The sequence below is a fragment of the Solanum tuberosum genome, unplaced genomic scaffold (genome assembly GCF_000226075.1).
Source record: "Solanum tuberosum cultivar DM 1-3 516 R44 unplaced genomic scaffold, SolTub_3.0 scf00039, whole genome shotgun sequence".
In the NCBI taxonomy this organism is placed as follows: domain Eukaryota; kingdom Viridiplantae; phylum Streptophyta; class Magnoliopsida; order Solanales; family Solanaceae; genus Solanum; species Solanum tuberosum.
In genome coordinates this window covers 1,227,205-1,239,991 of record NW_006238968.1, presented here as the reverse complement: position 1 = coordinate 1,239,991, position 12,787 = coordinate 1,227,205, and the positions used below count along the sequence as shown (strand labels likewise).

Genomic DNA, 12,787 nt, shown 5'->3' with positions numbered 1-12,787 from the left:
GAAGATGACTCTTGAATGTTGATTAGTTTGTCAAAGAAGGTGCCGAACAAGAGCTCAAAAAAGTGGGCACTGATTATGTATTCTTATTTTAATCTATTTTCTTATGATAAGGTCCCAATGAAGATGTGTTTGTTTGTGTTTTCTCTATGTAACTTCCTTAGTTTGAATTTTTATAATATTTTATTATTGCAAGTCTGTATTTTTGTTTAGATGCAATTAGTTATTGTTACTTTGTGTGTAATAATACAGACTACTAACAAAAGTTTAAAAATACTATTGCACAAAGAACTAATTATATTTTCTTTAAAGATTCCTTCATTTTTATCTATATAAATCCATAATTTTTTTATTTCATGAAACTTTTGCTCGAGATTATCCTTTTTATTTCATATTTGAAATAGTGTTTTTCTTAATTCTTCTTAAAGTCTTTCTCACATAACTGCTAAGACATAAGTTAAAGTGCCAAGGAGGCACCTAAACGTTTCTTATTTCAAGTTAAATAACGGACATTGAAAAAGAGTATTAAGTACTAAATCTACACTACAAAACTACACTACAACATATTTTTACTTTAATTTAAATTTATCAATTTAAATTTAGCATAATTTACATATGCTCATTTTTACGTTTTAGACATTATAATTTCCATATTTTATCAAATAATTTTTACACTTCTTACGATCTATTTGAGCTATTCATATTATTATCGGTTGAATTTCGTTCTTTTTTAGTATTATTAGTTTCACATTATAAACGTTATGTTATTAAGTATCTTTTTAAGTATAAATGAAGAAAAACAAATTTAAAGTATAAAATTTTAAAAATAGTTCTCTATCTTCAATCTACGATGTTCCACATATGTATTGTGTGTAAATTATACAAAATGATCAACTTTGTTTTTCATTATTTTTAAAGTACTTTTCTTTCCTTCATGTAATAGTATATTTTATTTGTTAGAAATTGGTTCAGTGTGAATTTAACTATGAATTTTGATTTATTTAATTAAATTTGAACTAAAAATTCTTTTATATTCAAAAAATATGAAACGATTAATTTATACCTTTGATATAATATTTTATTACCGCGCGTAGCACGGCTAAGTTACCTAGTTGGCCAATAAATCAAATAAAAAAATATTATTGGGTTATTGCAATTGAGTTATTGGGTGAATACATATTTAATGATTTTATAAATAAAAATAATCGGATTATTGGTTCGATATTGATTTTTTAATTCTGGTTTATTAGGTAAATCAATAACCCATTAAGACAAGAGTAATTTGCTACTTTACCCCTACATAAATATTAAATATTAATATCAATACCTTATTGGTTACTATATTTGCCATTTAGCAAATTCACATAATTGTCCTGGTTCTTTTATTTGTGTTGCACTTGTATAGTTCCGTTCTTTTAATTTTAGTTCATATTGTTTCTATTTTATGAACATTTCATAAAGTTACACTATTGTCTTGTCGCGCAAATTATTGGAGTAATTATTTTATTTTATAGGCATTTTGTTATTGGTTAAATCGAAGCCGAACCGTTAAGGATCAAAAATCAATAAATCAAAAATTAATTAAAAAATATATTTTATTGATATAGTGGCAATTAATACAATTAGTCAAATAAGTCAAATTTTATGATTAGAACTTAATTAAATCCCCAGCAGAAGTCGCCATTTCTGTTTTATTTAAAAATATATACAAAGGAAAAATGACTTAGTTTTTCGAAAAATCGATTAAACTTATAGTTCAAGAGAAATCGAATTTCCAAAAGATCAGAGTCGCCACTTAATTTTTAATAAAAATCAAGAAAAATATAAGATTTTTCAAAAGATTTAAAACAGATAAAATCAATTGAAAAGGGTTCGAAGTTCAATGTACATTCCGAGAAGGTGTTAGGCCCTCGGAATGTCCGCTAACTTGCGGTTGACCGGCGATTTGACTAAAAATGATTTTGACTAATTTTGAAATTTTAACTTAAGTAAAAGGATTCATTTATTTTAACTAATATTTTTAAAAAAAATTAACTAAGTAAAGAACTCACGACTTCGACTAATTTTGAAAGTTTAACGAAGTAAAAGAACTCATTTGTTTTAACTAATTATTTTTAAAATTTAACTAAGTAAACAGACTCATTTATTTTAACTAATTTTTGCAAAAAAACTTTAACTAAGCAAAAGAACTCATTTACTTTTATCTAATTATTACTATTATCTCTTCTAACTAATTACTTTAAGGGGAAATAAACCAAAAGGGGATCATTCTAAAGGGAAAAACTAAATGTGACAAGACTAACAATAAAATAAAAGCTAAGTAGATAAAATATATATATAATAAATATTTATATTTTTTGAACATAAAAGAGAAATGACTATCTTAGGGAATTAATTAAATTTAATCGTGGAACAAATAAAGTTAGTCAATCAATATAATATAAAATGAAGGGTTAAGGGAAGAAATATCCAAATTTGGGCCTATTGGTGCGTTTTGGGCCTCTTTCAGCCCATTTTCGCTCCTGAAAATCGTGATACATTGAGTGTATACTTTGTATACGGATCGTATTTTGACCCGTTTTCTTGTATATCGGACCATATACCAAGCGTATACAATCCTTTTGACGCCTGCAACCTGTGTTTTTATTTTTTTCAAACTCGTATACTGCGTTTCCGTCTATATACTAACGTACACAGCAGGTATATCACTGTATACAGGCCATTTTTCAGCCTGGTTTTAGCTTTTCCAGAATATATTTTCAATCTCCAGCCCCTGTAATTCCTTCCTTTTTCATTCGGACAAGATGAGGCTGACTCGAACACGATACAACTCAACGATATGCAAGGATTTGAGTCAATTAGACTCGGCCGAATTTCACATGCAAAACGGAGAATAATAAGAAGTTAAAAATCACAATACAAATAATTAAATAAACATCAGCGAACTATCAATCTAAGGAGTGTGAAATTGCAAGGTAAGAGGACATCCTTCGAAATGAAGTAGACATATGACCCGATTTCAAACGATTGATCCAACCATAAAGAATTTTATTTAGAACCGAGACAACAAAGTCATGAATTGCTACCCAACAATATTTTGTGCACCAAAATGCAAAGAAAAAGAAACAGAACACATAAGTTTAAAGGGTAACCTATTCTACAAATCGGAAACATATATTATGGGTTAAAGAGTCACTGTAAATTAATAAAAAAATACAAAGGAAAGCTGCTGCAAATTTTGACTAGCAAAACAACACACTGAAAGGGAGTGATTTCTAAGCTTCAAAAAAATTGAGTAATCAGCCGACATTAAACTAACTCGAAGCAAAGCGATGATTTTTATCCTAAGGGTGACAAAAAAAATTAATTACTTGCAGCCAGACTTCACAGTTAGCCGACAAACAATAAACAGGAAACTAATAAAATAAGAATCTTGATTCAATTTTCACAATGCCGACTTTGAGCCGATTTTTTTTTTTTGATGACCGCAAGAGTAGCAAGACATGTCAAGACCGACAACAAACATGAACCATCACGGCATTTGACCACAACATATTTTAGAAGACCAACACGAGATACAATATGAGATGACCCTTTGTGAAGAATTTTAAAGCATCAAATCATGTCAACTTATAAATGAACTCATCATTTCACTGATCGACCAAAGAGATATGCTTTAAACAACCCAAAATCGGTATGAGATATAGGCAGTAAGCTAATCGGTCCAGATTGGTTATGTTGGTCAATATACAAGCAAATAATCGACCTACGACATGTAAAGAGAGCAAATCCAACAATGGTAGCTAACCAACAGTGAACACACACAAGACAAAATATAAGTATGAATCATCAACATTTCAAGCAAAGGTCCGCACACGGAGACATTTTTTCAAGCTTAGAAACAAAACGACTGGCAACATACACAACACGCAAGCATATCTTGTATCAACATGACTGTAGAGAAGAATAATGAAAAAAAAAAATAAAAAAAATAAAAAATAAAAAATAAATAAAAAAAACAACTTTTATACTATTATAAGCTTGGAACAAAATAAGAACAAATATAGAATAATCATGGCAACATTAATGCAAATGGCTCTTGTATCAACAAGCTAAGGAAAATCTAACTTAAATGCTCCACTTAAAGAAAATAACGAATTATCCAGTTAATCGCTGTTGATTTTAATCTTTAAGGCGTTGACCAAACTAAGCAAAGAAAAGAAGAGTATTGAAGGAGCCATGTATCAATTTTTACAAGCACGAAAGAATATTAAAACAATATAAGCAAGCAAATCCGAGAGGATGGCTACACATTCACAATAGTGCATATTTGCAATTTATCAAAAAATAAACTGGAAGTTGATATCGAAACATGCAAAGGAGGCAGATTCATTGCGAATGAAACAACATGAAAGATAACAAAGGGAAGACATTAAGATTGTTAACAGCAAGGTTTAGAGATGCAAAGTACTAACAAGCGGACTAAGGTCCTGTTAAGAGCGGGAGGTACGAATGAGCAAATAAAATGGTAAAACGATCAACTCATGTGACTTACATGGATTTAAGCAACACGAAGAGAAAACAACATGTGTACGTATATATATCAGAAGATCGAAATCATCTATAGAAGATGACTTCAATTTTCGAGATTGAACCATAACTTTCACAGCCTATCAATCGAGATAATAGCGAAATAAGCATATTATAACGATGAGAACATTAACTCGGGAAGAGGGGAAAACACCAAGCTTTCAATGAAAAAATGAAAACAAATAACTATGGACTTTCACGCAGATTTTATCACTGTTTAGCAGCCAATAAAGGGGTCAAAACGCCCAGATGCTAATATGTAAATAACTTCATGTTGTTAAGAACAAACCATTACGAGCAAGAGGTGCTTGAAGCGAGATGGGCATTACCTTTAAGGGTGCAGCGAACGGGGACAACGAGTTAGCAGTTGCGATCCTTCCACCACGAAAATGAAACCACGAACAGCGATCCGAACGAAAGTCGAAACTCAAACGAACTACTAGTCTTCTCGAAAGCAGGGATCGAAGAACTTCCTGCTTTCTAGCTCCCTTTTTTGCTTAAGTCACTCTCTATTTTTTAGCTAGAAAGATCCAATCTAAAAGATTTCCAACTAAAAAAAAATCCCCCCCCAAAATAATAGAAGAGATGATTATATAGAGGAAAATCGAGTAGGTTTTGGGGGGAATTCGGGTAGAAATTTGGGGTCAATCCCGAATTCAAAATTCGAATTCTTTCACCAATTTGGGGGAGACATGCTTTTTCTAAAATTTTCTCCCCATTCCGAAAGAGGAAAGGGGAGAAACGCATGCCTGGTGGGATTGGAATGGTACTGTCGGAACAGTACTGGGTTGCCTCATTATTCTGGGTTTCATCGCGTTGTGGAGAAGAAGAGCGCGTGGGTGGGGTCGGGTGTTGTCGCTGCTGCCTTTGGGATTGCTGGAAAATTGGATTAGTTCATGTGTATGCTGTTGTACGTATGGAATGGGCTGATGGGTATTGTTATTGTTGGAAATTCTGGAATGGCCCAAATTTTGGGCCCTTTTAAAGGGGTTAGGGATAGAATTAGGTTGGTTAGATTTTGGAGTTTAAGCAATAGCCAAATTTAATTAAATTAACCTATTCGGCTAAAACCTAAATAAGACGAATTAAAGTTAATTAATTAACGAGCTTCTTGATCTTAACGAAATAAAATAGTTAACTTAATAATAATATAATTAATTTAAACATGAACTAATTAATTCAGAATCGTAATTATGATTTAAATTAAACTAAGTTAGTAAAACACTTAGCTAAAAAGAAATAAAAATCTTTTGATATGATTTTCAAATATTTATAAAATATACTAATTAGACACATAATTATATAATAATTAACTTAATTATAAACTAACTACTTAACTCAAAATTGTAAACTATTAGATGACTAAACAAACTAACCAAATATCTAATTAACAAAATCTTTTTGAGACGATTTTCCAATATTTATAAAATACACTAATTATATACATAATTATATAAAAGACATATTATTATTTAAAAATTATAACAAGTGACAAACTATTTGAAACAACTTGCAAATTATGCTATTATATTTTATTTTATTTTTTTCAAAATTTCTAAAATTAATTGCTTTAAAACGTTTGAAAATTAAGAAGCTCGAAATTAATTATTATCGGGGAGGGTCAAAATTGGGTGTCAACATAGTGTATTTAAAAATCAAAAACTAATAAACCATATTAAATGTTATAGCTAATGTTTAGGGAAATTCTAATTCACATCTATAATTTTGCCTAATCTTTTTATTCGCTTGATTTGTACAAATTCAGAATTTGTATAATGCAGTTCTTAATTGAATAAATCCAGAATTTTTTATATGCTTACCCTAGGTATTTGTGTACGATTTATGAAAAAATCATAATAAATATATTGACAAGCGAAATATACAACCAAAGTTCTGAAAATTCTTAAATGTATAAATATAAAATTTGCATATACTTACTCAATACTCTATTGTTATATTCGCAAGCGAAATATACAAACGTGCATAAATATACAAACCGCAGTCTCCATAACAAACAAAACTATAACTATTATGTTTACTATTTTTAAAATTTTATCTACATAAAATCAAACTAAACTGACTAAACTAAACCATATTTGTTTTTTGATCTTTTTTTCCCAACAAATGGTAACTAATTTGAAGTTTTTTGTTTTGTTTCTTGGATAATAATTTAGAAGTTTGTTGGTAGTTCAATTTGACTTTTAAGTCCAAAACCAAAAAAAGTGTTTAATTATTAAATTAACTATTTTTCCTCCCAATATTTTCATCTAAAGCCATAATTGTCATTGTTTATTTCCTCATCGTCTCTTTCTTTCTCTCTCTAAGCGTCAATGGCGTCCTCGAATTTCGCGCTTCTACTTCTCGCTTTCTCTCTCCTCGCCGTCTCCGCCGTCGCCCGGCCATGCAAAACCCTATTCTTCATCACCTCCACTTCCTATTACCAGATCCCCACAACTATTTCTCGAAACCCTAACCCTAACTCCAATTTCTTCCTCCGTAACCCCTCTATTTCTCCTCGATTCCGTGCTTTCGTCGTCACTACCTCCGGTTTCCGTGATGATGCTCCGAAATTCGGACTTCTTAGGCCATCAGTTTTCTTCCGAAGATCCGACCCGTTTTTAATCCGTGGACCCGACCCGGTTTTCTTCGAACGAGAGGACGCTGTTGAACATGTGGAAGATGGAGAGGAATTGGAGAGCCGATCTTCGTCGATGATGCCGGTGGAATTTTACTCGTCGGTGACGAGCTCAATCCGTGATCGGACCAAGGATATTATGAGGGTTGTTGGAGCTTTGCTTTTCGGTGTCGGTTGTGGTGCGTTAACTGCTGCGACTATGTATTTGATCTGGTCGCTTTTCTGGCCTAATCGCTTCGAGGTTGAGGATTCTGATGATGATTTCGAGGACGGTAATGGTGATTATGATGTTAGCAGTGCTAAGAAGATGGGGTACGTGGCGATTCCGACTAAAGTTGTGGATGATGATTTGAAGAAGCCTGCTGCTCCGGCTAAGGAAGTGGTATGAAAGGTGGTCTCTATGTGTAAGTGTTCGGTTAATAGGGGAAAGTTTAATCATTTCTGCTGTTTGTTGAATGCATTTGTTATTGATGCTTCAAAATTTGATGAACAAATGTGTTGAATTACTGTGACTTTGCTTTTGTTTATATTAGCATTGAAATGTGAAGAATATTACTAAATAACTGTAAACAGCGTAATGGAGGAGTGCACCCTCCATGTTATTCCATCAACAAATATGAAAATTATGATGGTTTTATGTTAATGTGATGTGCAATGCACTACTCCTTGTGTTAAAGATGATAACTTGGAAGCTGACACTGTATTATCTGTGTGTTTCGGGTAGGACTTCGTAATTATTTTTTTTGATAGCCAAGGTGTCTGCATCGGCTCGTGTGTATGTCAACTAGTTCCATGGGATAATGCTACTGCTCACTAACGGGTAACTCTGACAATAGGACTTTGTAATTATGTCTATGGAAGTATTAAGTGTCTGCCAACATGATCCATGCACCAGAATTGTGATTTCCAATTCTGTTGCAGGTTTGCTACCAGTTTCTTTACAAGGAGTTATTTAAGTTAAGGTTAGTAACTTTGTTTGAGTTGAGGGAACTTCCAGAATGACTTTTGTTATAGTGTACGTGTTGTGTCTAATACAATTAAGGGGTCGTTTGGTATGTTGGACAAGCATAGATTGTCCTCGGATAAAAATTTGGTACTGCCTTATCCCTTGTTTTGTTACTAATCCTGGGATAAGTTATACAATGATTAGTAATTAGTACCAGGATAAGTTTTCACTGTCAGGGGATGGATTAATAGTATCGGGATTAGTTAACCCGGAATAAACTAAAAATGACATAAATACCCTTGAGGTTACACAAATCCTTTTTCTACTAGATAAGGTGGAGGGTATTTTTATAAACAAGCAACTCTTTCTTAGAAATTATGGAATTCATGTTGTTTTTAATACAACAAATGAAACAGTCAATAAAAACTATTCCATACATAACTAATCCCAGCATAATTTGTCTTCAAACCAGTCCACTCTGTTTATTGCTGCTCATCCACCTTGCATCACCTCTAATACCAATGATCTTTATTTGCCACCACAATCACAATTTTAAAAAGCATTATTTTTAAAGCGTCTTCATCAACTTAAACTTGTAATATGATTGTTCATGGCTCATCAAATATGCTGCTCTGATTGATATCTTCCATCATCATCTCAGCAAACAGCAATAGCATCACTCAATCTTACCTCTAACATCTGTCTCTGCCTTAGAATTTCAATGCTTAAATTGCCAGTTCACGACAGACCTTTATATTTGATCATTAGAGTTATGTTAGGGAAGTGTTTTGACCCTTTTTTCGCTCGTTTTATTTTCGGGGCCTTTGGGAAAGATGAATGGGTTTGGGCAAAGGAGTAGACAGAGACGGGATTGGCAGTAAGTTTGTTAGTACATTGACTGACAGGTGTTGCAAATATCATGTGTAATCTGGATTTCCCTGTGGTCAGTGATATTGTTATTAACGCATGGATCAAGGAGATCCAAGGAGGGCCAAGATCCCAAGGTTGAAAGGACCCCAATCTCCAGACAATATGTGATAATGAACTCACTTATATTGCTTGATGAGTTCGAATGTTTGGTGTCTTATGCTGTCTAACTGAGATATACATTGAAAAAGATGTGTGTGGTGTACCAATTTTTAAAAAGTTAATTGTCGTCAGTGCCAATATCTGTCTTTCTATTTGTTGATACAAGCAAATTGGAAGCCATTTGTTTCTGAATTTGGAGCACCACTGAGAGTGTTTATATAAGGTCTACTAGGACATGTTTCTGGGTTTTACCCACCTTTTCTTTAAGAATCGTAACAGTTCTACGTTTTACCCACTTATCATGTAATGTCGCCCTGTCTATTTGCAAATTAGCTGGATGAACTGCCTGCTTAAGTATCATTGTTCAAAATTTCTAGCTAGGCTATGCTCTCCTTGTAGTTTCTCATTTGCGCTATGCTGAGTTGGCTATTCTCATAGTAGTAGGACTCGGTGTTACATTTTGTTGAAACGCTTTAGCATGAGATTGAACTCAAAACCTCTCCGCTTAGTAGTAAGAGGTGCTTGTTTGCTTCTTCACTATAATCTGGATGTTCAAGAACAGTTGTTCGAATCCTCTATATTGTGATAATTGTAAACTGATTCGGCAGAGTGCAGTCGACAGTTGTTTTTTTGATATGCAAGTTGATTTTGGACAAAACTCAGTTAGTTTTGAGATGGGATATGGTGATACTGCAGAAGAATTCTTCTTCTGGTTGATTTATGCTCAACTTGGTGATCGCCTATTTAATTTCCAGTGAGTTATATTTTGCTCTCTTTAGTATCTTACTGATAACTCAACCACTAAACAAAGGTAATCTTATTGATTTTGTAGTGGTTTAACACATAGAAATGATAATTGATAAGTCAAACCGTTAAATTCAAAAATTGAACCAAACCACCTGGTAAGTATGCCGAAGATGGTATACGACGCACATACAAAAGGGCCAAATATTTCAGATAGCAGCCCGTTGAATTTGGGCCTAACTGGCTAAATAATGTAATTTTTTAAAGAATTTCATAGTGTAAGGAGCAAATTACATCCTATCTCTATCTTTTTCTAATTTACAATAATCTCTTCAAATTTGTGTCTTCTTGGTACATCCCATTTAGTTGGTTACATAACAGACAACTTGTTTGTTGAGATTAAGAAGGAAATTAAATGTCAGTTCCCCTAATCACGCAAATCAAATTGATGTCAATTCTCTCAAATTGTAACTACTTCAAATAATTCAAATTTCAATTTTTTTTTCCTCTTAAATCTCTCTCAAAATCGTAACAGATTCAAAAAAGTCGAAAACAATACCTATGTATCAGATACATTCGAATTTATGTATCATGCCTAAGAAGTTAGTGCATGATACATTACTATTTATGTATCTTATTTTGTTTGAGAATACTGTATTTTATAAAGAATACATTATACATGTAATTGTTTTCAATAACATTTTTTGTGTGTATTATACATAACACAATGGTGAGTTGATACAAACGAATATTGTTATAAAAACATTAGTGTTTATGTTTCAATAGTAATATTTGATAATGTATACAGATACATAACATTCTAGTTGAATAAGTTTGGGTATATGTATTTAGTAGTAAAAGATAACGAAATTTGTAATAGTCAAGTACATAACTATGATCATGATACACACTAATTTTTTTCAATAAATTAAGGTTATGTATCAAAACTAATATTTGAATGTGATGCATTGTGCATGATGAAATTGTAATGTATCATAATGTTGAAACGAATGCATTATACATTAATTTAAGAAACAAAAACAACTGATACATTAAAAATCTGAACTCATATGTATCAGAAAAAGATGAACAAGAAAAAATTGAAAAAAAAAATCAACAACATGATCTGCTGAAAGCAAAAAAAAAATGATGAAGAAGAAATCTTTCTACACTTTCTCTTTTGCTCTATATCAACTCTCGCGGTTTTTTTCCCACTTTCAACAATAATGTCACCCATAGATCTCGACCTAAAGCCCTTACTGGAGCCATCAACAACTCAACCTTTCTCCCCCCTTTATCTGGGCGTTCTTCTACTGTCGATTTTGAAGTCGAAGATGTATCCTACTTTGACTAATTGGGTAATCAATATTAGGTGAAGTTAACTGGGTAATACCAATACTAAAAGAAGGAGCACCAACCATATGTATCAGGACGTTGAAGTTGAAAAAAAAAATTAGAACAAAAAGCGATGAACAGTAAGTTGGAGAAGAAGAAAAACTACTTATTAAGGAAGATGAAATCGATTGACTGGAGAGAGAAAAAAATTTGAATTTCAAAATTGTAATGAAGGAAATAACTGTTGATATTGAGGAAATTAAAATAGGAAGAGATTGAAGGAGAGAAAATCAGAAGAGAGAAACGTACATTTGAGAGTTGAGAAACTATGTATCCGGGTGAGTGGGATTTTGAACGGAAAAAAAGAGATTTTTATAATATTTTAAAGTTACAGAGAATAAAAAAAAAAAATTATAAATAAGAATGTGTAAATAAGATAATTTTCCCTAAAAAATCCTCATTGCTTTTCATATTAGTTTGCATTTTTGAGAAAATAACCACTTTTAATACATGTATTAAACATTAATCGCTAATTTGAAACCCATTGACATTTTGTTATTCTTTTAACATAGAAAAATGTTTTGGACGAAAATATATTTCTAACTAAGACACAGAATAACTCTATGATATGGTGCTGGAATTCGAAGCTTTGTCAAGTGAATTTGAAGTTTAAAAATTTGCTGAAGTTTCAAACACTATGAACGATTAATGAAATTTAGATCTTTCCTAAGATTTAACTCAAGGAATGATAGGGAGATGTGATTAGGTAGGATATATCGTTATTGTAGCTTATCGAGGATATGACTTTAGATAGGAACATATGAAAGACTCGAATTATAATAGAACGTTAGTAGGTAGGAGGGTGTTCATATTAGTAGGTCGGAGTGCTTTGTCTTGTTGTTCTTACTAGTAGTCGTAGGACTACTCTTGAACTTTCTTATTCTTTGATTTTTGTTAGTATATATTATTTCGTGGTTTGTTTGTAGTAGTATTTTTGTTGTACTATTATTATGTTTCAATATGTTGCTTTATTACCATCTATTGTTTATTATTATACTTTCATTATGTCTTTTCCTAGATTATTTTTGGCATGAGTTGGGGTTCTATCGGAAACAATGTTTTTACTTCACCTCTAAGGTAAAAATAAGGTCTGTGTATAATTTACCCTTCTCATACCTCATTTTATGAAACCGCACTGAATATGTTATTATTGTTGTTATAGCTTTTTAAGTTCGAAAGTAATTAACTTAGATTTTTTATTTTGATTTTAGTAACAAACTTTTATGATCATATCTACACATGTTATGGCATGTTCAAACTATCACTTCGAAAAGTTTTATAACAACACAAATGTTGTGGTATATTCAAGTTTTAAAGCTCTTTCATTCATTTTTCCTTAGGATCTGCTTGGAGGTGAAAAATTTCAAATTTTTCATTTTATTTGAAAATCAGTTGACTATACCAATTTCAAATACAAGTTGAAAGTATCCAAAACACTGTTTTCACTTTTA

At 31.8% G+C, this 12,787-nt stretch overlaps 1 protein-coding gene across 1 annotated transcript; it reads left to right on the top strand.

Moving 5' to 3' along the window:
• Positions 1-6,839: 6,839 nt before the first annotated feature.
• LOC102597380 (uncharacterized) lies at positions 6,840-7,881 on the top strand. Its single transcript, XM_006343249.2, has one exon. It carries the CDS (start codon positions 6,918-6,920, stop codon positions 7,608-7,610), a length of 693 nt encoding a protein of 230 aa, XP_006343311.1. The 5' UTR covers positions 6,840-6,917; the 3' UTR covers positions 7,611-7,881.
• Positions 7,882-12,787: the final 4,906 nt, after the last annotated feature.